The sequence below is a fragment of the Amblyomma maculatum genome, chromosome 6, assembly GCF_055883805.1.
Source record: "Amblyomma maculatum isolate TAMU_Amacu chromosome 6, ASM5588380v1, whole genome shotgun sequence".
In the NCBI taxonomy this organism is placed as follows: domain Eukaryota; kingdom Metazoa; phylum Arthropoda; class Arachnida; order Ixodida; family Ixodidae; genus Amblyomma; species Amblyomma maculatum.
Window position 1 is genome coordinate 68,892,727 of NC_139349.1, and position 26,585 is coordinate 68,919,311.

At 45.1% G+C, this 26,585-nt stretch overlaps 1 protein-coding gene across 1 annotated transcript in view; it reads left to right on the forward strand.

Annotated features, from left to right (window-relative positions):
• Positions 1-26,585, forward strand: part of IntS10 (integrator complex subunit 10) — a 63,559-nt gene that overhangs the window by 30,867 nt on the left and 6,107 nt on the right. Inside the window, exons 12-17 of the mRNA XM_084606900.1 lie at positions 1,806-1,932; positions 3,786-3,868; positions 4,955-5,023; positions 7,642-7,695; positions 16,229-16,334; positions 20,391-20,470. Of these exons, the coding sequence (XP_084463026.1) occupies positions 1,806-1,932; positions 3,786-3,868; positions 4,955-5,023; positions 7,642-7,695; positions 16,229-16,334; positions 20,391-20,470 (519 nt within the window). The remainder of the gene's footprint in view (positions 1-1,805; positions 1,933-3,785; positions 3,869-4,954; positions 5,024-7,641; positions 7,696-16,228; positions 16,335-20,390; positions 20,471-26,585) is intronic.

The window sequence follows — 26,585 nt, forward strand, 5'->3', positions numbered from 1 at the left end:
ATCGACTGAAATCAAAGGCAACTTTTAATCCCTTTAAACACACTATTCTAATGGCCAGGTAGCCTGGTATCAAAGCTCGTTAAGAAATAAAAAAGAGACCTACACTCTGTCATTCTGTATAGTTGGCTTGTCTCTTCTTGTCTAGTTGAGGCAAAAACAGGCAGCAGCATAAAACCATGCCAAACGATGCCAGAACTTCTCTAATCTATTAGTGATTTGTGCATAGTATTGTGTAAAATTACATGATGGATGATAGCTATTAGTAAATTGCTCTTGGTATGGACTTCGAAACATAATGAACAAATGCCATATAGTATTGGTCCTGTTCACCGTAATTAGGCCTGTGTGTATTTGTGCTCTCGGGCTACCTTCAAGCAGGAATTATTTCAACGCTTGCTGATGTAGTACATCTGGTTTGTGGGGTTTAACGTCCCAAAGCGACTCAGGCTATGAGAGACGCCGTAGTGGAGGACTTCGGTAATTTCGACCACCTGGGGTTCTTTAATGTGCACTGACATCGCACAGCACACGGGCGCCTTGCTTTTCGCCTCCATCAAAAAGCTGCCGCCGAGGCCGGGATTCGATCCCGCGTCCTTGGGAACAGTAGTCTAGCGCCGTAACCACTGCGCCACCCTGGCGGGTTGATGTAGTACATCTGACTGCTAACACATGTGGTGGCGATACATCTAATTGCTAACACATTTGTTGGCAAATACTACTGTTGGCACTCTACATTCAGCCTTCAGCTCTGGCAACTTTTACTTTTTGTAAAACTTTAGAACAAGCTGGTTGGTTCATGTCGAGGGAATGAGAATAATACAGTGCTGCAGGAAAGGTGGTAGAGAAGACAGACACGTGACTAACAACCAAATGATTATCGTCACAGTGAAGGCACTTGTGTAAAGGAAACATGGCAAACAGGTATGCAAATGACAAATCGTCATGTTTCATAGAATTGAGAAATGCAAGCTCTTGTGGGACGACACTGGAGTCATGACAGTTGGCTGAGGCAAGTGACATTGTACATGTGTATTTTATATGCTTTGAAAGTCGTCCTTGAGGTCTGGTCATTATATCTGGTGATAATAGCTGCCTCATTCAATCTCGTGCACATCAAATGCAAATCGGTCTCAGTGACAACTGAAAAGGCTAACCTAAATTGCAGGGTACCCATTGAAGATGCGGTTCCTCTACCGGAAACAAACTGGGAGGGCTGTGCGAGATAGCCAACTAAGAACAAAGGCAGAAAGCCTCTAGATGGAAGATGGAAATTTTGTTGCCTGTTGCCATGGCATTGTCTAATGACTATGCGGGGGTACACAAGAAATTAAGCCTGTCACGACAAAGCAGTGTTGTCGTATGTCGTTCTGAGTGCAAGCATTTTGAAGCATTTCTGAATTAAGCCTTTGTTAGGCTGATTTCTGAAGTGCATAACGTGCACGACTACATTGACACTTGTTTCATCCAAGTTTTGCTGGCTGGGGTACCACAAGATTGTGCGCTTGTGTCTCAGTGTCGCCGCATGATGATTCACTATTTGCATATCTTCCCACCTTGTTTACTTTATGTTGCTGCTCTCTCTGTCGCAATAAATCATTTGGCTGCTGCTCAGCTTATGGGCCTGCCTTTTCTACCATTCAGTCTGTAGCACCGTTTTATTCTTCTTCTGTTATAAGGCTTGTTTCTGGGAAACTCGGCACATAATGACAAGGCCTCAAGTCACGAGGGTTCTGTGTGTCACTGAAGGGAAATAATGCAGATGCCTTCTGGAAGTTGACTTTGAGGTTTCTTGTTATGCCGCCCAGGGAAAGGAGGCAGAACCGCCTGCTTTGACAGTGAGCAAGTGTGTCCCTGCCGAGTCGGCAGTGGTGTTGACCCAAAGCTTCCTCACTGCGATTCGTTGTTGGTCTATCCTGCAGTATCTAAAGAAAGGTGAGTAGCGTAGTCTCTTTTCTGCTCTTGTTCTGTCATGCACATTGCGGCCTAATGCATTATAGTAGCAGACTTCAAGTGTGTCTGTTTCAAGTTCACCTGAGGCATCTGATGGTCTTTTTACCTTTCGTTCGGTCATGCTGCTGTAAGGAGCTCGAGGGTCTTCTTTTGCTAGGTGGACGCGTCTGAATTGAGGGAATTGCTATGAGCCATCTGTTGAGCGGACTGATTAAATTGATTAAATTAGTTGCTCTTTATTTTAATGCCAGTTATTTCAAGAAACTGTGTTTTGCCATGTATATGTAAAATGGTCTTGAGGGTGGTGCTCAGTGCTAAGGAATAGTCTATGGCATGGCCATAGTAACCATCATCCTTTCAACTAACAGACACATTGTGGGTACATATATAGTGCGATTATGGTTATCTGCTCCTGCTCGTGGAGACAGCTGAGTTACCCGGATGTTGAGCATTGAGGAAAGACCAGCTTTTCGGCAATTTTGTGTCATTAATTAAAGTCTAGTTGGTTCCTCCAACATTTTCAGCAGTGAAACAAGTTAAACGAGGGCGGCCGCGAGGCTTCATTCGTTAGGTTGTCTTCACCATGTGATAGCTACATGGCTTGGAAAATGAAGACTTGAGACCAATGGCTGCCCTCAAGCACGCCCTCAGCACAGCAGGGGACAACACTAAACAAGCAGCAGAAACACGCAGAGATGATGATTGCCACCGCTGTGTGAGAGGCTGCAGGTGTTAGCACATGAGAACATTTGCTGCATTTAATTTCTCATGTAGCTCATGTTTCCAGAGAATTGCCTCTTGAATTAGACTGATGCCACAAAAGATGATGGCACCTTGTTCATTCATAGCCCTTGGCTGTGGTTGCCTTCAGCGGTGGGTGGTCACATTACAGAACAGTAAAATATATATGCACGGGTTGTTTCAGTGAAAGTGAAGTAGGACTTTTAAAAAATGGGCTTTTTCAAACATCGAGGTGGCTTCTGCGGCATTGTAATGCGAGCATTGATGGATGTAAGAAAACAGGTTAATTGCGTTAACTAAGCTTGTTAACTCGTTTATAATGACCTCTTTTAATCTGATTGCTTGCAGTTGGAGGTTTGTAATAACTCTCTGTCAGCAGTAGCCATGTCACTTTTTAGAATTAAAAAAATGCGAAATCGCCAGACGATATGACTGATGTCAGGCGTGGACGATGAATGAAGAACGCTTATTGAAACGCATACCGGAATATACAGGCATGAGGGACGCATTTGAAATTCCCACACAGGGTCATGTGGTTGTGATGTCATGACCCTGTTTACCAAGCAGGATTTTTTCCGACACTTTTGGGACAATGTCCCCGACAACTTGGCTCAATGCCAGGCCATGGCGATGTCTTTTCAATGAAACGAGCTGTATACACTATTGCGTAGAAAGATCGTCTTCGGTGAGAGTGGCCTTTTCAGGCTTGTGGTACTCTGTCAATACAGGCTGACTTCAGTTTGTTTTCAGTATTCCTTTAGCTATTTTAAATTAGTTAATCAGCTCGCTGGTTAACATGAATAATTTGTTATTTTTACTGACTGCCAGCATTGGCTTTACAACACTTCAAAAGCCATGTCATTTTAGGAAGACTATGTTTAAGAATTTCGGCACACAAGTGTGCAAGCTTTCATCGATGGTCTAATGCTCGGCTTCCTCGGGGTGAAATCTCTGCAAAAATTGATGTTAGCCCCATCTTGCGTAGAGGGAAACACTTTGTGCCATTGCACATTTTTCTGGGAGTTCTTCGGGGGCGTTTGTAATTGCATTTACTCTGCGAGAGTTCTTGTGAAGCAGAGAATTGCTTTTCCCAGAACTGGCCCGGCTGTCACAGCACATTCATCTGGAGGAGTGGCCCTGGTTCCAGTCCTTTCTTATAGAATCACTGATTTATCAGGTGGGTGCCACCTGACATGTTCTGTGGTGGTGTATGGCCAACGGTGCCATATTTGAGACTCTTTGGCTTCTTTACGTTTCTGAGTAGCTTGCTTTCATTCTTTCGCTTTGAGCGTATCTCTTTTTCTTATGGAAAACATGTCCATCTATTGGATGGTCCAGGTTCTGGTATAGTACCTGTGGTGGGTCTCTTTAGATAGAGAATAAACTTTGTTGGGAAACAGGTCTTGAAAGCTGCTTGATGATCAGGTGGGTGGGACCCTCATTCCGGAACACCAGTGACCCAAGACGCTTCACTAACCTGGTCGATGAGGTTTAGTTAATCTTTCAAAGACGCGCTAGTCAAGTGGGCCTCCCATTGCTGGTTCAATTAAAGTGAATTGTCCGCACACCTCCTTGAGATGTGGAAAAGTAGGGGGCTTGCATCACACGAAGGGCAGGTGTCGGCGTATAGAATGCATTTTACTATATATTCGTGTAGTTTTCGAACTGACTTTGTCTGTATTTGGCGCCAGGCTACAGCATCTGCTGTGCTTAGCCTTTTGTGTGGTGGAGAATATTTCCTTATTTAAAGACGTGTTTCTAGACATTTCTTATAGGTCGACGAAAGGGGCATGAGGCGAGGTTGAGAGAGACTCACTCTCGGCCAATAAGCACTCGAGCTTGGTTATGAACCAGCTCGTTGCCCTCTAACCTAGCATGACCCGATGACCAAGTGGTTTGGTGATGTTCTTGCATAGGGATAGCAGCAAGACATTCTCTTGGGGAGTCTATTGGTCATGTAATCATGGTAGACTTGCTGTGAGTGTGTGATAATGTAAGCTGTGTTAAACTGTGACATTGACCAGGAAGCCAGACTGTCTCAAGATACACTACTACGATTTAATACTGGACTAATCAGCTTTTCAACTTTGTGGGCAAGTTTTTACATCGTCTAGGCATTGGGTATTACTATTTCTGTGTATGTGTTATTTTGGTTACTGTTAACGAGAATTCACGAAGGGACATATTATTGCTTTGTAGCTTATCTTTGAAGCAGAAAAGACTTATTGTGTCATGTTTCTCTGCTTTTGCTTTCTTTGATCAGGACCAGCCAAAGGAAGCTGTTGCTAAGCTGTACAAAATAATTGAGTCCACATCCGATCAAGCGACAAAGGTAAAGTATGCAATCAGGAATGGTTTTCAAACGAATTAGGCAAACCTTGCAGCTTGCAAGGTTTGTTGTACACCCTGTGCATGCTTTTTTATTGCTCCCTTGATCAAGCCTAAGCTCTCAGGTAGCTTTTGAAGCTAAACAAGCCCACTTTGGGGATTGCTTTTTCAATGTGCATCAGAACACAGCATTGCTATTTATTTTTCCACAAAAGAGAAACAAAAGTTTTTATTTTAAAATCTTTGGCAGATATGTCTTTGTGGCCTGGGCAGGTGGATTGCACTGGAAGCAGGGCGTTGTTTACATGATAGAAGTCAATAATTAGATGAGTAATTAACGAGAACATTTTTTATTTATTTTAGAGGGAAAAATTATACAGTAAAGCTTAATGTGAACTCTATTTCTGCACATTTGGAAGGTGACTGCCACGGGAAGAGCCCAGATTATGGCTAGCTTGTAGCAAGACTGGAGGAATACGCTTATATATACAGTTTTCATTCAGTGCCTAATCACAGTGTTAAAAGATGGTTATGTCACTTATGTTTCACTTGTATACATGCACACAAGAAAAATGAAACGAATGGAAAGGAAAATGTTACCGCACTTCCAAGCCTAACAACAGGATGACAGTGGGTGGCAAGCTCATCAAGACTGTTAGCGCCAAGCATGTGCTGCGGTTTAATGCATTAACTCTGTTCTCCTTTTCTGCAACTTAATGAATAAACTCTGAGCAAGGTTATAGTCGCTGTGCACCGAGGACTGAATACCTACCTCATCTGGTGCGTTGCAGCCCATATTGAGCGTGACAGTACCTGCCAGAGTACTGGGCATCTGGCGAGACGTAGTGCACGTGTAGAAGAGGAAGCAGGCAGGCCTTGTCAAATCCAAGGAGATGCTTGTTATGCGTAGTATGTTACAGTAATGGAAGCAGTGATGCGTTCACAGAAACTGTTAAGTACCTGCCGGCAGGAGCCTTACGATGGGTATAACATTTAAAGGGCTCTTCTAATGGACGCTAAGGGAATAAAAGTCCAAGTGAAGAGCTTTTTTGGCTGAAAGTATCTACAATACAAATAAATGGAGCTCCTCAGCGCTAAGTGACGACCACTTCGATAGCAGGTGGCATGCCTTACCGCACTCTGCAAGTAATCGGTGGTAGTGTAGCAAGCCTTTGCATTGTTATCTTGCACTAAAGCCTGCCTCAAACTTGGTTGAGAAAGCCCTTCTTGTAAGTGGACACTAAGGACAACTTTGTATAATTACTGTTCTCAGAAAAAAAAATTATTCTTCTGGGTATATTGATGTTGTCCAATGATGAAAGAAGCATTTATTGGCGAGAAAATTGCATTTAAAAATCTTTCCGCCAGTCGATTCAAACCTGTGACATTATTACCGAAAAAGACGAGTTACCATGGTTTTGAAGTGAAGGGAAGTGTAGCGCGGCCTCTGGGATCCATGCAAATAGAAAGAAAGAAAAAAAAAATGCTCTCCGCACACACATTTAACTTGCGAAATTGGCTGATGATAGCGACACCTGTTTTTTTATTTTTTTATTCTTAATTCTTGTTTACCACATGAAAGGCCTTGTTTTCGGTGAAAGGGATCAGTCTACTTTTGTGGTGTGGTACATACGCAGTACATCAAAACTTCGATTGGTGCCTTGAAAAGATGTTTGTGATCATGTTTTAATGTGACAGATGTGTAGAAGCAGCCTTTATAAATATTGGAGTTGAGTATAAAATCTCTGCTTGGGCCCTTTAATTTACAAATAATCTTTAAAAATCGCTCCTCAGAACTGACTAGGGCGACACCTCAGCGTGTGTTCGTGGCCGCCCCCTCCTCGTTGCTGTCAACTAGATTGTGGATGTGCCTTCTCACTGGGAACACACACATGACACGAATGGACAGGGCAGAGTGAGGCGCAGTTGTGACCTGGCTCTTTTTCTATTTTTGTCACGCGTCTGTGTGTGTTGAGTTTAGGGGAGTTTTGATTGCCTATATCTTTGGTATTAAGGAAAAAGTCAAGTACAGCTAGGGCAATGCTTCAGATAAAATATGATAAATTAAACTATTCACTTACGAGGGAATACATTCATAGTGGGAACTTGAGAGCGGACGCTTTACTAGCATCACACATAGATGTACAGAGCAAGAAAAGAGAACTAGCTTAAACATTTTTGTGTTTTGGAGGTAAGTGATATTAGAATAGTACCAATTGTTTGTGCCTGTTTTCTAGCATGAAACAGCTTTTCTTGACCTCTTTGAAGATAAGCCTTATATCATGAAGAGGGTTGACGAGGGCCCAAAGGGAAAGCCAGTCTTGAGGAATGGACAGTTTTACTCAATTTGTCACATTGTACTCTGACCCAAATGAACAATGTGGATTTTTTTCAGCTGAAAATAATTGCACCGCGTAAATAAGATTGCATTTTCTACATTTTCGTGTTCAAGTTAGCTTGTTTTGGACCATACAAATACTTCGCATGCTTCTGAGGAATTCATGTCATTGAGGTTCTATAGTAGTATCGTAGAACCTCGAAGTTTACTAACGCAGTTCAAACCATACACTGCTTTGCAGCTATACCTGGTAATTATAGCAATTTTTTTTTTCTTTTTTTCAGAATAAGGTGAACCTTCAGCTCGCCAGCTGCTTCCATTCCTTTGGGGAGTCTTCTGTAAGTGACATGGTGCATGATCTGTAAATTGCATGGGCAAGCTAAACAAGGCTGCGTGCTCTTTTTTTTTTTTTTTACTTTGTATATACTGATGACTGTTGTCTCTTTGAAGTGATATATGTACAGTGCGGTGCGAAAGTGGAAAGACCATGCAAATTGACAAAACTGCATGGCAGCATTTTCTGACGGTACAGCAATGGTTTTCAACACCATGTGATATGCTTGCCTGAGTACTTTTGTCAGGTGCGCATTTAATTGTACAGAAAAGAAAAAGCAACCGTAGCCAATTGCGTGGTCTTTCCACGTTTAATTCAAAAGCATTTCTTGGCTCATCAGTGGCATAAGAAGTGACTGTCTGCGGAATGCATGACCAGCAAGCTAGGACCTTTAAGAAAACAAAAATCGTCTTTCACTGGGAATCAAATTTCTATCCCTCCAATCACCAGCCGAAAGCGCTAACTATGCCACGCGTTCCTGCCATCTTCATGTCAGTTGACGATGCAGCTAGCGATAATGATGATAGCAGTGATGATGATGACACTGCATTTAGGGATAATGATGATGATGGCATAGCAATGACAATAATGATGTATTTAGTTTATAGGGATGATAGTAGCGCTATTGATGATGGTGATAGTAGGGATGAAAATAACGATGCAGTTAATGAAAACAGTTCTGTAAAGTGGCTTTTCCCATTTCCACGCTTAAGGACTTAGGCACAGCACAGTCTTTTAATTTTGCCCAGCACTGTACATTATTTTTTCTCTCGTATTTATTCAACTTCTGAGGCAGGGACTCGCGGTATAAATCCTGCCATGTGTAATTAAGTATGCTCATCATTCTTGCCCAACTCCAATAACAGATGTGCTTTTAGGTGAGAGGCTAGCAGAGGGCTGTGACTAAAATGCTGTGAAACAGTGTTCCGGCTGCCGGTTACGGGCCGGCCTGACAACTGCAATCTGAGCTTTCATTGTAGCGCTTCATAACTCGACTGTTCCAGCATTGATTTCTTGCTCTACAGGCCATTGTTTTGTGACCTATTTTTGAATTTGGCCAACGGAAGAGGGCGACAAGTCTTATATATAATGGTTGGCTAGATTAAAAACCTGCAGAATTTCTGGTTCTGGCATCCACTTGATACACACTACACCAGGTGTCATACATAGAAGCAGTAGAAGATATCTATAGGGGCTACAAACCAACCACAGTCCTCTATAAAGGTAGGGGCTCAGACAGGGAAATGCAGTCTCACCAGAGCTATTCACCTAGTGTTTACAGCAGTATTCAGAGACCTGGATTGGTAACAACTAAGGATAAGAGCTACTTGACAGTGCCGTAGTAATCTGCAGTTTGTTGATGACGTTGCAATGCAAGTAACTCGGGGCACGAATCGTAAAGCATGATCAGTGACAGACATGCAAAGCAGAATGGCGGGTCTGATAGTTAGCGTGCAGAAAATTAAAGTAGCCATTCAGCATTTCTGAAGAGAAATGGCAGTTTATGATAGGTAACGAGGTTCTGGAAGTGGCAAGGGAAGGCATTTGCGACGGCAGATCCAGTCTACGAAAGTTAAATGAGTAGAAGAATCTGGTGGAGTGCATCGGGCATATGCTGTCTGATCATGAGTGACAGTTAGTTTAGCAGTATCTCTTAAGAGGAAAGTATGTAACAGCTGTACCTTACTGGCACTCGCATATATTACAGAGACATGGAGGCTGACGGCAACTAAGGTGAGGACAGCGCAGAGAGGTAGAGGTAGGTGTAGGAAAATGGTAGATGCATTGTTAAAAGATGGGAAGTTAAGAAGGTCAGGGAAGTAATGCGAGTCAGAATCTGGAAGAAACATTGTGCATGGGCGGGGCATCTAATGAGAAGGCGTGGTAACCAATAGCCGTTAATGGCAACAAACTGGATTTTAAGACAAAGTGTTGTAACTCAGTCGGACGCCAGGGTGGAACTGAACAATCTTTATTGATGCACAGCCGTTTTTATAGCATGAAGAACGAGTGATACGCCCACCGCTACTTGCGTGGCTGCTAAGTGATGGCGCAAGAAATGCAGTGTCGTGACGATGCGATAAAGATACACTACATTCCTTTCCCCTAAGATTATTAACACAATCATGATGTTGGCTAATCATTAATGCCGTAACGCACAACAGGTCGTCGAACACGTGCTGATCTTCTCGGTTCGATTGATTCCTGTGTAGCTTGACCTGAACGTGCTTCCGGCGTTGCTTCCGCGGTGGCAAGCGATTTCTCTGGCCGCCTGGCAGTAGGAGGGAGCCTGACGTGGTAGTCCGCACTTGTGAGTTGGTCAGGCTCGGGTCTGGTCCAGGCGCACCTCAACTGGTTCCGGTGCCTGTGATGGCGCTCACCGTTGTCCAGCAGAACCGTGTACGACACAGGGCCTCTCACAGCCACAACCCTGGCCGCTTTCCACCTTGGACCTGGACAAAAGCTTTTAGCATAAACTGAGTCACCGACACGAAACCTTTTAGTATCTGGCCGTGGGAGCTCAGGCACGTGGTGCCTATCCGGATGAAGCTTGTCCAACGCTGTCCTCAGCCTACGCCCGAACATCAACTCTGCCGGAGATTTCCCTGTGATGGCATGCGGCGTCGTGTGCTGTTTAAACAGGAACCGCGAAATCTTGCACTGCGTCGACCCTTCCTGCTGCTTCTTTAATGCTTCTTTAACTTCTCTTACCATCCTCTCCGCCCTGCCGTTGCTGGCTGGATGATAAGGTGCAGTGAAAACTGCACGCACACCATTACACTTCAAAAATGTTTGCATCTCTGAGCTTGTGAAGGCTGTGCCGTTATCTGAAACGATAACATCTGGCACGCCATGAGTCGCGAACATCTTTCTTAAACTGGTGATAACCGCCGTAGCCTTCATGGAAGGCATGATTTCGACCTCTGCCCAGTTGCTATATGCGTCCACTACGACTAAAAATACTTCTCCCTTGACGGGGCCCGCGAAGTCAATGTGTAGTCGACTCCAAGGTTGATCTGGCTTTATCCAAAAATGCACTGGAGCCTTCGGATCGCTTTGCCGATTACTCTGGCATGGTTGACAGTGCCGCACGAATTCCTCAATTTCGTGGTCCATTTTCGGCCACCACATGAGTCCTCTAGCTGAAGCTTTCATGGCACTCATCCCTGGATGATTGGCATGCAGGAGTTGAAGCACCCTTTCTCTAGCTGCGTTCGGAATGACTACGCGATTCCCCCACAGTACGCAATCACGATGCAGAGACAATTCAGTCTTCCTCACCTCGTAAGGCGCGAACTTGCTGTCCAGTTGCGCTGAAGGCCAGCCACTGAGCAGCCATTCCTTTACCGTGGATAGGACTTTGTCCGTCTTGATCAGCTTTGCGATGTCCGTCGCCTGCAGTGGCGCGTCTTCAACAGCTTCTAACAGCAGCACGTCTCCAGGTGGTTGTGGCTCATCTTCGTCTCCCGGAGCTGGCAGACGACTAAGTGCATCGGCATTGGCGTTGTCTTCGCCTCGTCTGTACTCCAAGCGATAGTTATATGCAGACAACAACAAAATCCAACGAAGCATTCTGGGCGACAGAACTTCGGGCACTCGCTTGTCTGGGTTAAACAAGCCGAGTAGCGGCTTGTGATCAGTTATCACCGTAAATTCTCGTCCTGCCAGATACTGGTGGAACCTTTTTACGCCGAATACCACAGCCAATCCCTCTTTATCAATTTGGGCATAGTTTCGCTCACTACAGCCAAGAGTTCGTGAAGCATAGGCAATAGGCTGCTCTTTTCCATCATCTGCACGATGAGCTAGTACTGCCCCCACCCCAACAGGAGATGCGTCGCAACACAAAACCAAAGGACGCTTGCTGTCATAAGGAGCTAGTACAGAGTCTGAGCTGAGCAATTGTTTCAGCTTGTCAAAGGCACATTGGTGCTCACCTGTCCACTCCCATTCATGGTCACGATCGAGGAGTCTGTACAGTGGCTCGGCCGCTTCCGTCTTTCCCTTGAGGAAACTGCTGTAAAAATTGAGCAACCCCAAGAAAGCTTGCAGCTCTCTCTTGCTCTTGGGCGCCGGCGCTTGCTGGATGGCGTCCGTCTTGCTTTGACTGGGGTGTATGCCTGCGTCATCAATCTTGTGACCCAAAAATTCAATGCTTGTTTGTTTGAATTCACACTTTTCTTTATTTACTCTTAGCTGTGCCTTCTGAAGACGCTCTAGTACGGTCTGCAATCGCTCGGCGTGCTCCTCGGCATTGCTTCCAGATATCAAGATGTCATCGAGATAAGCTTTCACGCCGGGAATGCCTGCTAAGAGTGTGTCGATGACGCGTTGAAACACCCACGGAGCCACTGAGATACCAAAAGGTAAACGTTTAACCTTGAAAAGTCCTTTAATCGTGTTAACTGTGAGCACCTCAGCCGACTCGTCGTCTAGCGTAAGCTGTTGATAAGCCTGGGCTAGATCTAGCTTAGTAAACCACTTGCTTGAACCCAAAGTAGTCAGCATTTCCATTGTAGTGGGCAGTAGGTACCCGCTGTTTTTTAGAGACTTGTTTACTGTGCTACGATAGTCGCCGCACAAACGCAAAGTGCCGTCTTTTTTTCTTACCACTACCAGTGGCGTAGCCCAGTTTGAGTATTCAACGGGTTCCCATACGCCTTGTTGCACCAAGCGGTCAATTTCTTCGGCCACGGCATCCTTGAGTGCCAGTGGCACTGGTCGACTTTTGAGAAACACTGGTTGGGCGTAGTCTTTCAGCTCGATATGAACTGGGGGTCCGTTGAAGCCAGGAAGGTCCCTGCGAAACACTTCACAAAATCTTGAAGGCACGTCTTCCACGCTCATTTGTTGGATTCCTCGCAAGCCAATGCCTAACGGAGTAAACCAGTTTCGTCCAATAAGGCTGTTGCCTTGCTTCTTTACTACCAGCAAAGGTAGCTTTGCCTTCCGGCCTTTGAATTCCACAAAGACTACTGCACGACCCAAAACAGGTAACGCCTCTTTGGACCATGTTACGATAGCTGTTCCGGAATCTTTCAGCGGAATTTTACACCCGCTTCCCTCGATTGCTCGAAATGTGTCTTCACTCACAATTGAGCACGACGCTCCGGAATCAACCTCCATCGGGACTTCATGCCCTTCAATTACGACTTGAACAATGAACTTCTGGTCCTGCTCATTCACTTCGCAGAGTGAAAATAATGCACTCATTTCGTACACGCCCTTGTCGTTATTTGCCCTTTTTTCCTGACGTATGGTCTTCCGGGCCTCTCTAGGTTCGTCTTTTGAACGGCAAGCCTTTGCTATGTGGCCAACGTTTTTGCATTTGAAGCATGTCGCTTTTCTGAAACGGCATAAATGAGGAGCGTGCTTACCGTTGCACCGGTAGCAGTTCCAGCTCTCTCTCTTGAAGGCTTGTTTCGGGCGGGTTACTTGTATCACACCCTGGTTGTCCGCTGTCTCGTCTCGGCCTTGCTTCCGTATGTCTTGCTGTTGCTTGGCTGTTGCTTCTGCGGTCGCGGCCAAGTCGTATGCAACCGTAAATGTAAGGTCGCTTTCTGCGAGTAGTCGCTGCTGAACTCCTTCGTTTTGGAGACCACATACGAAACGATCCCGCATCATGATGTCCAGTGGGAGTTGCTTGTCGCTGAACCCGCAGTCTTCGGCTAGCTTCCGCAGCGCCGTTACGTAGTCCGCAACAGATTCCTCGGCAGCCTGGTTTCTTCTGTAGAACAAAAATCTTGCGTACAGCTCTGAAGGCCTCGGATGCAGGTGCTTGCGAACCGCTGTCTTAATTTCATCGTAAGTTGCTGTTGTCGGTCTTGCTGGCTTCACCAAAGTTATGATGAGCCCGTACGCCTCTTCGCCGCAGCAACTCAGCAGGACTGCCCTCTTCTGCTCTTCCTTCGTTATCTGGTTCGCTTCGCAGAACATTTCCAGGCGCTCGACGTATTCGTCCCATGACGCGTTCGTGCCGAGACGGTACTCGCCGATCCTGCCGACGGCCATCGCCGGCCGTCACCGTCGCCGCCTCGTCGCCAGCTGTTGTAACTCAGTCGGACGCCAGGGTGGAACTGAACAATCTTTATTGATGCACAGCCGTTTTTATAGCATGAAGAACGAGTGATACGCCCACCGCTACTTGCGTGGCTGCTAAGTGATGGCGCAAGAAATGCAGTGTCGTGACGATGCGTTAAAGATACACTACACAAAGCAAGCGTACCGAAAGGTGGTAGATATCAGAGATTCAGGTCTCTGAATATACTCCTGTAGACATCAGGTTAATAGCATTGGAGAGGTTTTCCTATGGAGGAAGCATAGGACTGGGTTAATTGGAGAGATATTGGAAAGGCCTTTGTACTGCAGGGGACGCAGTGCAGGTAATGATGACAATGGTGACACCACGGTGGTGATGTTTTTAGCTAATGGTGATGATGGTGGTTTTAACGGCTTGCACTTGTCATCATTATGCTGCATTTTTAGTGCAAAAAGGAGTGAAACATTTGCGAAGTCCTACTCCTTGATTCCCATGTGTGGGGGTATGAAGGGGGGATCGGTCTTTCGCTTGTCGAATACGCCAGGGCGATGCAGGAGCTTTACGATTACGTCGATCCCAACGCTTCGAACACTGAGCAAGTGGAACGAGTAATCCGACAGAGCCACCCCACCTTTGCTCTTTACCTGCGGGGAAGTCGCTGCAGGAACCTGAATGAGCTTGCCGTGGAAGCGCGTCGGGTGCAAGCCGAAATTTCAGCTGCCCGTGCGTACCGGCCCCCGCCACCCCCATCGGATTGTCTGGAGCCCAGCTGCGCCTGGAATGGCAGTGCGCGTTCAAGGAGTGAAAACGCTCGAACGTCACGTGTTTCAGGTGAGGGTGCTTTCCCGGAAATCTCGGATCGCGCTCTTGATCCCTACTCAAATGGGCCAAGGATCATCGAAGTTGTGCAAGAGGAAAAGTGGGTGCGATTTCGGCGGCGGACATTTGAACGCGCTGTGAATATGGCGGCCGGGATCTCCCGTGCGCGCCGCATTCTTCGGACGAAGCCATACCACGGCGTTTGCCGCGGGAGGCGGCAAGAGCGCGCGGTATTTACCGGTCGCTTCGCTGTTGGGAACCAGATGGGCGGTCGTGCACGACGGGCCCTCCCGTGTGCGCAGTGTACTCCGTGCCCGCTATCCCTCAGCACTTGCCGGGAGAGGCGGCGGGAGACAACCGCTCACGTTGCCGGCTGGATCCAGAAGCTTCATCTCGTCTTCTCGCGGGAACCCGCGTAGACGTCTTGGTGGCGCACCCATCGCTGGTCTCCTTCCCCCAAGGGGAGGTATTTACCTCCTCTCCCGTATACTTCTTTGTTGTCGCCATCTTGTCCTTCGAAGTGTCAGGCCCCATCCAAAAGGATAGGGTCGCCAGCAAGACCTTCACCAGCGTTCTTTTTGGGAAAACCCAATAAACATCTGGTTCCAGGCAAAGTCCTGCTCTGTGTTGTGTCGTACTTCGCATTACCACTTTGCGGCCATGAGAACGGCTGCCCGTGGTGTGTGATCGTGGGAGCTCGGTGTTTGCGGCCTAGACCTCAGAAGAGGCTCGACGGCTTAGTAAGAACCCCCACACATGTCGAGTAACACATTTAAGCTTTACTGTAATGAAGCAATCATTATTGAAATAATTGCTTTCATGAAGGCATCATGATTTCAATTTTTATTTATTTATTTATTGCTCAAAGGTCCGGGGACGTTACATGAGGGGTGGGCTGTAAAATTTAATATGAATACAAAATATCTTCGATGGCAGTTTTGTATTGGCTGAAGTTGGTGATGGTTGCCATTTCGGATGGAAGGCCATACCAGTCTCGAGCTGTTTTCAAGAAAAAAGACTGATAATATTTATCGGTGCGGGCGGGGACATTATATGAGGGGTGGGCTGTACAATTTAATATGAATACAAAATATCTTCGATGGCGGTTTTGTATTGGCTGAAGTTGGTGATAGTTGCCACTTCGGATGGAAGGCCATTCCAGTCTCGAGCTGTTTTCAAGAAAAAAGACTGATAATATGTATCGATGCGGGCTTTCTTTGGATAGACGGCGTTAGGATGAGAGTTACGGGAAATGCGATGAGCGCGTGTGATAGTAGTAGTTTCAGGATCAAAGGTATGATAAAATTTGTGATATAAAGAAAGACGAGCGATCTTGCGGCGACAGGCCAATGTAGGAAGGTTAAGCTGAGATTTAAGTGTGGAGATGCTGGTGTGATATGAATAGTCGGAACAAGTAAATCTTGCAGCGCAATTCTGGACAGATTCTAGAGTTTCAATAAGGTTAGTGAAAGTGAAAGAAGGATTGTACGCGGCGCATACAAACTCTAATTTCGACCGTACAATTGTAGTCTTCTGTGAACATAATTAAGCAATGGATCTCGCTATAACAGAGCCACTTAAAGTTGTTGCAGTGAGGCATTGCTGCGATATAATGTGTGAAAGCACTGTGAGACATTAGGGAAACTTACGGGCCTCGGTTGCTGTTGCTGTTCCACAGGCAGCCTGCTCCAAGCTTCTGGATGTGGTGTGTTCATTGCCTGAAACATCTGTCGCTGCATCCGCCACTCCGTACCACACGCCAGAGGGACTTCACCGGAAACCTGGTCAGTACCTCCTGTTGACTTTCTTCACTTATGTTACATGACTTACTTGCGTCGCGCATGTAACACGAAGTTGTATTTATGGAGCTCGTGCCCGATATGCTATATTCATGTAATAAACTTTTCCTCGCCCCCTCCTGTCCACAAAAATTTGAAAATTCTGGAGCATGTTTGTTGCTCCCGAAAGCATTGGGTAGAATTTTGCTTTTTATCAGCCAAACTAGAGATTGGGCCCACTCCCGAAAAAATTTGCTGGTTAAGTGCATGGCCCCAATCATTATCTCTTTCACGTAGGGATAATCATATAGAAAGGTGTGTACCACTAGCGTGCAGAAGGGATTGGAAGGACTGTAGGAGCATAGCAAGAAAGAAACGGGGCTCATATTATCTGTTGCAAGAGCTTCCAAGCCAAAACAATAATACATAATGAGCTTGTGGCCGCACAGCGATGGCTGCTGCTTGCACATTTCAATGTGACAAAGCCAAAGGCCCTGTTCTTCAGAAAATCCAGCATCAGCATTGTTGGCAGTGTCAGCGTTATGAACAAAAAAATTAGTCGTGGCTCTGGCAGGTGGTAGCCAACGTTATTTGGTTGGCGAGTTGTGTGGCGTCATGAGACCTCATATATGGCTGAGTTGCCAGGAGCTGCCAACTTAAGAGGTAAGAATTGAACCTGGGACCTTCGGACCCTGAGTTATACCTGTGTCACATGAGCACTGTAGAGGCATTTGAATAAAAAGACACCTTCCCAAAAGGAGTTTCATCTGCAGACACACGACAAAGTTCAATCGCTGTTCCAGAAGTGGTCTTTTCCAAAACCGGAGATCGCCAATCTCTTTTACTGCTGGAAAGGCGTAGTCTCCACACCAGTGGACACCAGTGATTATAATTTAGCAAAAAAAAAGGAAGCAGCAGTTTATTTTTGTGTCACGTTTACACGGTACAAAATATATAGATATTTATGCTTCGCAGAAGGTTAACTAGGCGCAATAATGCACTTTTTCTACAGCACTCTCGTGTGCCGTTTGAAGATATCACGTGATGACGTTAACCGCCGATGCGGATGCACGACATCTTTTTTTTTAATTTGCCGTTTGTGAACATACTGTAGCTAAATTTACTATAAACAACGTGTAATAACACGCATATTTGATTTATATGTTGCGATACGTCGGTTTATTGGGTTTATTCTGAGTGGTTTTTGTTTCAAGATGTAGCGCCGCGCTTTCAATAGTGTCCTCGGTAGGAAACGCTAAAAAGAGATCGCCAGCGCCGCGTGTCTGCTATGCAACTCCTTTTGAATACAACTCTTTCAACTCGCTAAAAGACCGCTTAGGTAAAAGAGTTTTTGCTTGTTCGTGTGACACGGGTATTAGGCACGCTACACCACACAAGCATGTTCGTACAGGTAACTTAAAGTGGGGCTTTATATCTATGTCTGGTGGTCTTGCACGTCATGTGGTAGCTTACGACTGCATGCTAATGGGTATGTGTGCGGTAATAGAGACAGAAATTACAAGTTTATTGATTTAGCGAGTGGTAAAGTGCGTGCATGCAAATGAGGATCCAGAAATTGGGCTGCAGGAAGTTCCCGCAACCATTGGAATATTTAGTTCATACAAATGATTATTTAATTTTCTACGTGCTTCAAGTGAATCTTTGTAATTCTAACTTCAGATACCATAGTTAGCCATTCGTAATGTGCCTTTAATTTCTGTTCCACGCCCGTTTTAATGTTCACAAAAATGGAGAAAGCAAGATTTGTGCAAAAGTCCAAGGCAGCACTCTTCATATACATCTTTTGTTGTTTGTTCACCCTAGCGAAGATAGGGTATTCTTTCTTGTTGTCTTCTCTTTCTTTGGAGTTCCAGGCTTCATGGAAACTAAAGAGAGATCAATGGCAATCAATTTATAAGAAGTACGTACAAGGACTTATGACTACTTGCAAATAGGCAGACTTCCCCGTCGCTACTCGAGCACGGGGACACCCACCTAGCTCGAGACAAGTCGACCCTTAGAAAGCAGTGCAGGGGTGGTTAAATAGCAATATCCTCAACCACCTCATACAAAAGTAAGAGATAAAAACTATAGCTCTCCGCAGCATCAGTTTGGAGCTTTCTAGTTTGTCAAAAATGATGTCAGGGTTTCTCACTTTCCTTCGTACAGCTACCTTCTGATTTCATAACATCACATATGACGCGCAGGATCACGCACAAGGCTGACAGGGCGAATATGAGTCTGTATGCCAGCCACCAGTGCAACAGTATATTTCACACCTCCGCCGTGTTCAACAGCCGATGTGGTCGTTCAGTTCCCATGTTCGTTCCATTCACTAGACACGCTAGAAGAATGCTGTATATTTCTGTATAGCGAAAAATAAGATCTGGGTTTCTGTCCAACGTGAGGGCAGTCTCAAAATAAATAATGAGGTATTAAAAAAAAATGATGCACTGAACCTCTTATTTTTTTTAAGAGCAAGAATGGTGAGCTTGTCCGGGGCTCCAAATTTCTCCAAGTCTGAAGCAGTGTTCATCGTGGTGGTGTGCCACCTTAGCAATCCAAGATGGCGTCCACCCTAAGGTCCGAGGTTTGGATCAGTGCTAAAGGGTTCGTTGGGTTAACGCACACAAAATTACTAGTCGAATCAAGCTTTAAAATGTGCGCATAGACATACCGACGACCTTTAGTAATTACAATCGTAACAGAGGTGTAACTTCTGGCAGCAGTGGGGATAAATTGTTAAATTGGTTTAGAGGAAAGGAAAGGCACATATATCTGTCACACTTTTTGGTAGACATCGGAACTGGGCTTTAAGGGAAGGGAGGGAGATAGGAGTCAAAGAAGAACGAAAGAGGGGCCATAGAGGAAGGCTCCAAAATAATTTTGACCACCTAGGGACCTTTAGGATGGGAGTCAAAGAAGAAATAAAGAGGTGGCGTAGTGGAGGGCTACAGAGTAATATCGACCATCTGGGGATCTTTAACATACACTGACATCACACAGCACACAGCGGCCACCGCAGTCGGGATTGAACCCGGGTATTTCGGTTCAGTAGCCGAACGCCTTTACTACTGAGCCACCATGGCGGATGAAGCAGTAGCAGCAGGAGGACGCGGGTGGTACAAAACGAATCATCGTTACATGCTCAACATGATGATACCTGAATTTGGAAACCTAGGCGTAAAATTGCCTACCACTCAGTGGTGAACCGCTTTGGACAGCTAAGGCTCTTTAATGGAATGCTTATCAGTGGTGCACTCAAATTTGTATATTCATATAAATGTGTCATTACATTGAAATTGTGACCCTATGGATAGTGGTAGAGAGACCGGAGTGGTGTGTAACGATTAGTTGGGTTCGTCTGCGTAAAATTGCAATTACACATTTACTCTCATTTTGATGGGGGAGTCGCACTATCGACTTTTAGGGGTCCAAAATGGTCAAAATTTGCATTTGCAAGGAGATGAGTATCTGGCGAACCACTGGCCCTAGACACTATGGGTGGTATTAAACGATTTGATTCAGTGAGATCTATGCGCAATGAGATTGCAATGTATGGCAGCTTGCACTTTTGCATTTCAATGCCTATTGGCAGTGGCTGCATTTTTTTAACCTCGTAATAGTCCTTTACTCTCAGTAAACCATAACACGTCTTGGCTGCTATAGCTGGGGGCTTCCACTGATGCCATGACTCTCTGTATTCTTTAAACAGCAAAGCTGTTCACTTTGTTAGTCATGAACAATCATGGGGGAAAATAGCACTGCAAAGTATTTGAGCCTAATGGAATATATCAACAATGATGTTGGGTACTGTTCATAGCATGCCTTCATTTTTTCTTTTTATGCTGTTGCAGCCTTTCGAGATTTGATGTTGATGAGAGGTTGTCCATTTTTAGAATTGAGTAAATGGGTGATTTAAACCAATTAAGCAGCAGCTTTAACTCATTCCCTAGCATTGAAGGAGGGCTCAAAGCCTGCATACTCACTGTGCCAAGTCCCGTATCATTTAAGTTGCATTTCTCACTGTTGAGTGGCGTCATTGTTTCACCTTCATTACAGAGAGGAAGCTCGTGTTTGCCTGCTATGACAGGGCAGAGGTACTCTGCTTCTGCATGAAGACACTGATCACATGCTTCAAGGTAACTGTGCATTCAGTTGTTTGTTGTCCTTATTTTATTATTTGTTATTTCAGTTAAGGAGTCACAAACTCAAAGGGAATAGATAATGTTGTGTGCCCAGGTACACCAAAAAAGGAAGTGTTACTAGCCAAGCAGACACTGTAACTGCATGCACCGAAAAGGGTCATGACGTGGTCAGCCAACATATTTCAGTTTTGTGTTCTGGAAGATAATAACGGACCTTATTGCACAATTTCCCTAGTCTGAGCTCCCTAGGCTCATTCTTTATTCTGAAGCAAGTGACTGAAATTGAGACTGTGAAACTTCTCATATCCACAGCCACTGCCATGTTGAAATGGTCTGGTGACGTCATGAACCGACACCAGCCGCCGTGTTGTGTACAGAGCCGGCGCTAACAAGCTGCTCATATATGGCATAAATAGCGCGCACTTGCTTGGATGACTCCTAATGACTGTACTGAGCACATTTGCCAAAAGAGTGCACAGACTGTAGTGAAGCGCAATCTAGTTCTTGTCCAACATCCACCTTCGGTGCAACTGCTGACGTCGTTCAATGGCAGCAGTGCCCCCAGATTCATGCTGGGAGCGTCTTCTGCGAGCTGGCTCTGAGAATGAGGCTGTGGATCCCTTTCGCCAGAATTAGAAAAAGCTTAGTAAAATTTATTTCTCCTTTAATAATAATATGCCTTGAGACAAAGGAATGTAAAAAGCAGATACTTCTTGAGGATCTCTGACTTCATGAGAGGAATAATTCACGATACAAGTAAGGTTCTGCTGACTGTTGCCGCCAATGTGACACTGGTGTCCTTGTGTGCTACTTCTGCTGCTAAGGCATTGACAAAATTAATCACATCTTCTATGAAACAGCGCTATGTTGAGTCTTTGAAAAAGAAGGGAAGATAAGTGTTTTTGCCCCTGTCATTAAATATACAGTCGAACCCGGATATATCGAACTCGAAGGGGATCGCGAAATAGTTCGATATATCGATAATTCGATATACAGAAATCGGCTTGTGACGGTACTTACGATGCGAAAAAACGATACCGTATTTGTCGCGTAATCAACCCACTCGCATAATGAACCCACCCTCCACTTTTGCACCCGAGAATTTGAAAAAAAAAAAAAAAGCGTTAAGGCCAGCTCGCTCACATGCAAGCGACTGAGCGATCTCAGGTACCAGTGGCAGCGACAGAGCGAAAATTTTCGAACTTGTTGGAACTGCGTCCCTCTCGCCGCTCGAGCCACCGCGGCAGCACAAAACAAGGTTTCTGTGTCGCTGCGGTGGCAGAAATCGCGAGCATTTTCGCTTGCATGTCGATGGCGCGCGTCAGTCCGTTTCGGTCGTCTCATCCACAGCTCATTGGCAGCATGCCAAGATGCTGCGCAGCGATAACGTCGGGGCGCGTATATATCTTTTGATAGCTCCTGCGGTGGCGGGGAGCGAACTTGGCAGAGTGCCCGTGATGGCTTGATTGCGCAAGCCTGGTTCGATTTATCACGCCGCGCTTGGGGCGGGTGTCATGATCGCAGCAGCTGACTACGTGCTTTCGCTGATTCATACATGCAAGGATAAATGATAAAAAAACAATAAAATAAACATCCCCGCAAAAAAAAAAAAAAAAAAATCCCTGCCGTTTCTTAACGTCCGCAGCCGCCATATCTTACGCTACACCGCGCGTACAGCACAACGATAAGAAAGGATGACTCTCGCAAGGAAAAAAAAGAAAAAAATAAGAAAAAAAAAAAGAACTGCCGCTTCTTAAAATCCGCAGGCGCCATAGCCATGTCCGCCGCCGCGCCGCTGCACGCAGAGGGTTCGCAAGACACGCTGGAGAAAGCGTCCGACGTCTGTCTGAAAACGGGCTGAGCTGGCTTGGCTCATGCGTTGCGCGTGCTGAAGGAAAGAGATAGCTCAGCAAAAGAATGGGCACACCCACGCACATGGCTTGCAAACGTCATGTGTTGGCGCGCGGGAAACGACAACTGCAGATGCGCGCGCCTTTGGGGAATGGGCGCGGCGCTGCCCAGACCAGCCGTCGCCGAACTGTCCCCTCTCATTCCTTCCGCGCGTGGCTTGAAAACGTCACGCGGCAAACGGCCAAGGGTAATGCGATCGTCTTTGGGGAAGGCACACTTTCCAGTGCGTGGTACGGAGTTATCGAACGACCGGTGAAATTGAGTTCGATATATGATGCGGCTTTCCTATACTTTTACATGGGATTTTCAAGGGGATATTTCGTGAGTTCGATATAACCAAAATTCGATATATCCGGGTTCGACTGTAGTGAGATTGACAACTTGGTAGTTTCATGGATGTACTAGTGTACTGATTTCATAAAGCTGCACAACAACCCACTTTGAATGACACTAGATTAGCTTGCTGTTGCTGTATTCTGTCGGCAGCTCTACTAATTCAGGTACATACCCAAGGACCACTTCAGTATCTCCGAATGACCTTCAAGCTCGGTCAAGGTCAAACTGGGACTTAGCCTGTCCAGTGACAAGTCATGCCTAGTGTAGTGTGCTACGGAACTGGTGCATGACCATATGACTTATACCCGTCACACTGGGGGATTTAATGTCGTTCAAATCGAATGGCATTCAAGACATCGAACATCATTCGGTTTTTCAGCACTGCACAGTAACATATAACGTGTCATTCGCATATGATGGCAATTACAGTCAGTGAAAAAAATTACTGCGGTTAATGGACACTTAGCCATCAAAATCCAATGCAAGTGCAAAGTCATCTAATGATTCGATAAATGTAAATAAACAATATAGCTGACAGTACGGAGCTGAAATATACAGCACGGAGGTGCAAGGAGACACGTAGAGCATACAGTTGACGTCAAAAAGGGCACTCAGTTACAGCTTTAAATACCTCTGAGATAAACGCACGTAAAGAAGCACATTTGAAGGATAATCAACACTCAAGGCCTGGCATCGCTATTGCTGTCACCGAGAGTGATGGCTTTTTACAACAGCCTGCGATGCAAATGCTTTCAAACCAGAATTCACATTTCTTTTAGTAAAATTCATTAAATTTTTCACTTTAGTATCACGCATATTGTGTATTCATGTTGCTTGTTTCTGCTGAGTATCTGTTGCCTAGAGTTTACATTCAGTTCGAGATCTAATGCGAATAAATTTCCCAAATACATTCAGTGACATTCTCGGGTCAGAACAGAATAATGACATTAGATGCTAATGCCATTCAATTTGAATTGCATTCAGTTTGCTAGTACAGACTACTAGGTATTACTTAACTGTTTAGGACCACATGACTGACTGCCTTATTATACATTGTGACTAATTACAGGTGATTGTAATTAAAAATTGAACTTTAGGTACATCAAGTCATATATTGTTAGATAGCTTATATCAAGTATGCAGGAAAACCTTGTTATGTTTTCTAAAGAATGCGGGGAAAAAAACGTATTTATTACATGGGAAAACATATGATCTGAGCCACTTGATTTTGAAACATTTACCTGCCGAACGAGGTACAAAGGCATTTAGAATTGAGACTTTCACTGCATAAAAGCGTAGATTAGAATTTGTAGGCATCATAATGGTACAGATCCTTTTTCAGCTCTCGCAGAATTTAGTCCGTATTTTCATTGTCCTAAGTGTGGAAGGGATCTAGTCGCAACAAATCCAGTTCGCAGAAGGCAGTGACAAGCCAAGATCGCTTTCTTGGTTGTTTCTGGGTGCATCGCCTTCTCACACCGGCGACATGTGGAAAAGCCGTCTTAACGGTTTGCAGCCGCTGCATTTTTTGCTCATGCTGCGTCCCCCTGATCCGGCCCGCTCGTATGCAAGTAAATACCGTATTTACTCGCATAATGATCGCACTCGCGTAATGATCGCACCCCTGAATTTTGAGGTCAAAATTCCATTTTTTAAATTCCCCGCGTAATGATCGCACTCCGAACATGGAGCCGCCTGGTGGTTGATCTGCAGTCATCCCGCAGCGAATGCATTCCGATGAGTTCCCAACCTAGTCTAGTAACGTTGGAGTTCCCATGATTCCATGCTTTGCGGCGTTCGCCATTTTGCAATTCGGCAGCGTCGTAGCGTGCTTTGTGTTTTTGTGCGAGTTTACGCCATTTCACCATGGGGCGGTATGCCAGTTACACCGCCGCGTTCAAGCTCAAGGCTGTCGACTATGCACTGGAGCATGGAAACTGCGTTGCTGGTAGGCATTTCGGTGTGGACGAAATGAGGATACGCTATTGGAAGAAGCAGCGCGAGAAGCTGATGGCTACGAACAAGACACGGCGGGCTTTCCGTGGACCCAAAACGGGCAAGTTCCCTCGTGTTGAGGAGGCGGTCCTAGAATACGTGAGGGACCTGCGCAAGGATGATTGTGCAGTGTCATTAGAAATGATACAGACGCAGGCGCGCACAACTGCCAGGAAGCTGGGAATCGCCGCAAAGGATTTCCGCGCTAGCTCCGGTTGGACGACTCGCTGACGGAATGGACTTTCCCTGAGGCGGCGGACGTCGTTGTGCCAGCGGCTCCCAGCCATGTATGCTGAGTAGATGGCGATGGGCCAGCATGATTTGACGCCGAGCGGAAAGATTAGAAGGCCATCCGTGGAGATGCTGTGCTCGTGGATCACAGAAGTGTGGAGCAGTATCTCCGACGAGGTAGTGGCTAAGAGTTTTAAGAAGACAGGCATATCTAACGCTTTGGATGGAACGGAAGATGACTTCCTGTGGGATTGTGAAGATGCTCCCAGCGACGACACTGCCATTTCCGATGAGTCGTGCAGCAGTGAAAGCGAGGATGGCGAGAATTCAGACTTTGATTAGAGTACTGACAAAAAAAAATAAATGGGCATTGTGCACTCCATGTGATGCTTAATGTGCGTGTTTATTGCGAAGGTAAGCCTTACTCAGCTTTTATTTTTGGTTGTAATCGAGATATATGTTCTAAGACGTCTGACCTGCAACTTGTTTGCGTTTTCGGTGCTCAAAAATTTTTTGTAGAAAATTTACCCCGCGTAATGATCGCACCCCGAAATTTGCGTCAGTATTTAAAAAAAAAAAAGTGCGATCATTATGCGAGTAAATACGGTAGTTGTAGTTACCAAATGTCTCACCCCTATGCCCTTAAGGCACCGCAAAGAAGCCACCACATTTCTCCTCATGAAGTTATGTTTCCGTGGAAACGGGCACCTCGTTGGCTTTCTTTGATGCTTCACCCCTTTGCGCGTAGACAGTGCAGGAAAGCAACTGCGGCAGATGAGCGCCACTGAAAAAGTCTTTCATGGCGAGCGCTCATTAGCGCATATCCAGTTTATCGCAAAATGCATTATATGACCACAATCTGTCGAAATTTTGGAATTCGGTAACCGAGAAATCGTTTTATCTGGGAACGTAATAACTGGGAGAAAAGTATGTAACTCTATTGGAGATTTTTTTACTGCCAGCGATTTTGAACGTATGAAGTGGGAAATCGTATGAACTGGGAACATATCAACGAGATTCTGTTGTAATTGCACTAGTTTGAATATAAGTCTTCATTAATTACCCATTAGTTAGTTGTTATTTGAACTTTAACTTTACACTATAGCATCAAGTCAGATATTGTTTGATAGCTTATGTTGAGTAAAATAACTTGATTAAATTTAAGCATGAGTCAGTTACCATTAATAAGTTAATTATAAGTAAAAATTGAACTTTTTCTACAGCATTGAGTCATATATGGTTGGATAGCTTGTGTTGAGTATGATTGTGCTGCACTATTTGCAGATATTAATTACCATTTAGTTCACTGAAATTAAAAATTGAACTTTTTTACAGCATCGTCATATATTGTTTGATAGCTTCTATTGGGCATGACTTTGCTACCCTAATTGCAGGTGTTAATTGCCATTAATTAGTTAATACTGATTAAAAATTGAACTTTACACTGTAGCGTCAAGTCATATAGTGTTGTTGAAAACGTCTTGACGAGTAGAATCTGAAAGTATATCATTTGAGCATTTGATGATTTGAGGCATAATTATGCATGATGGTGGCTATATTTTTTTGAAACTTTAAATGAACATGAATAATGTTTAGAGTTCATCAGTCGCACAATCTCATAATGATCTCTTTCACA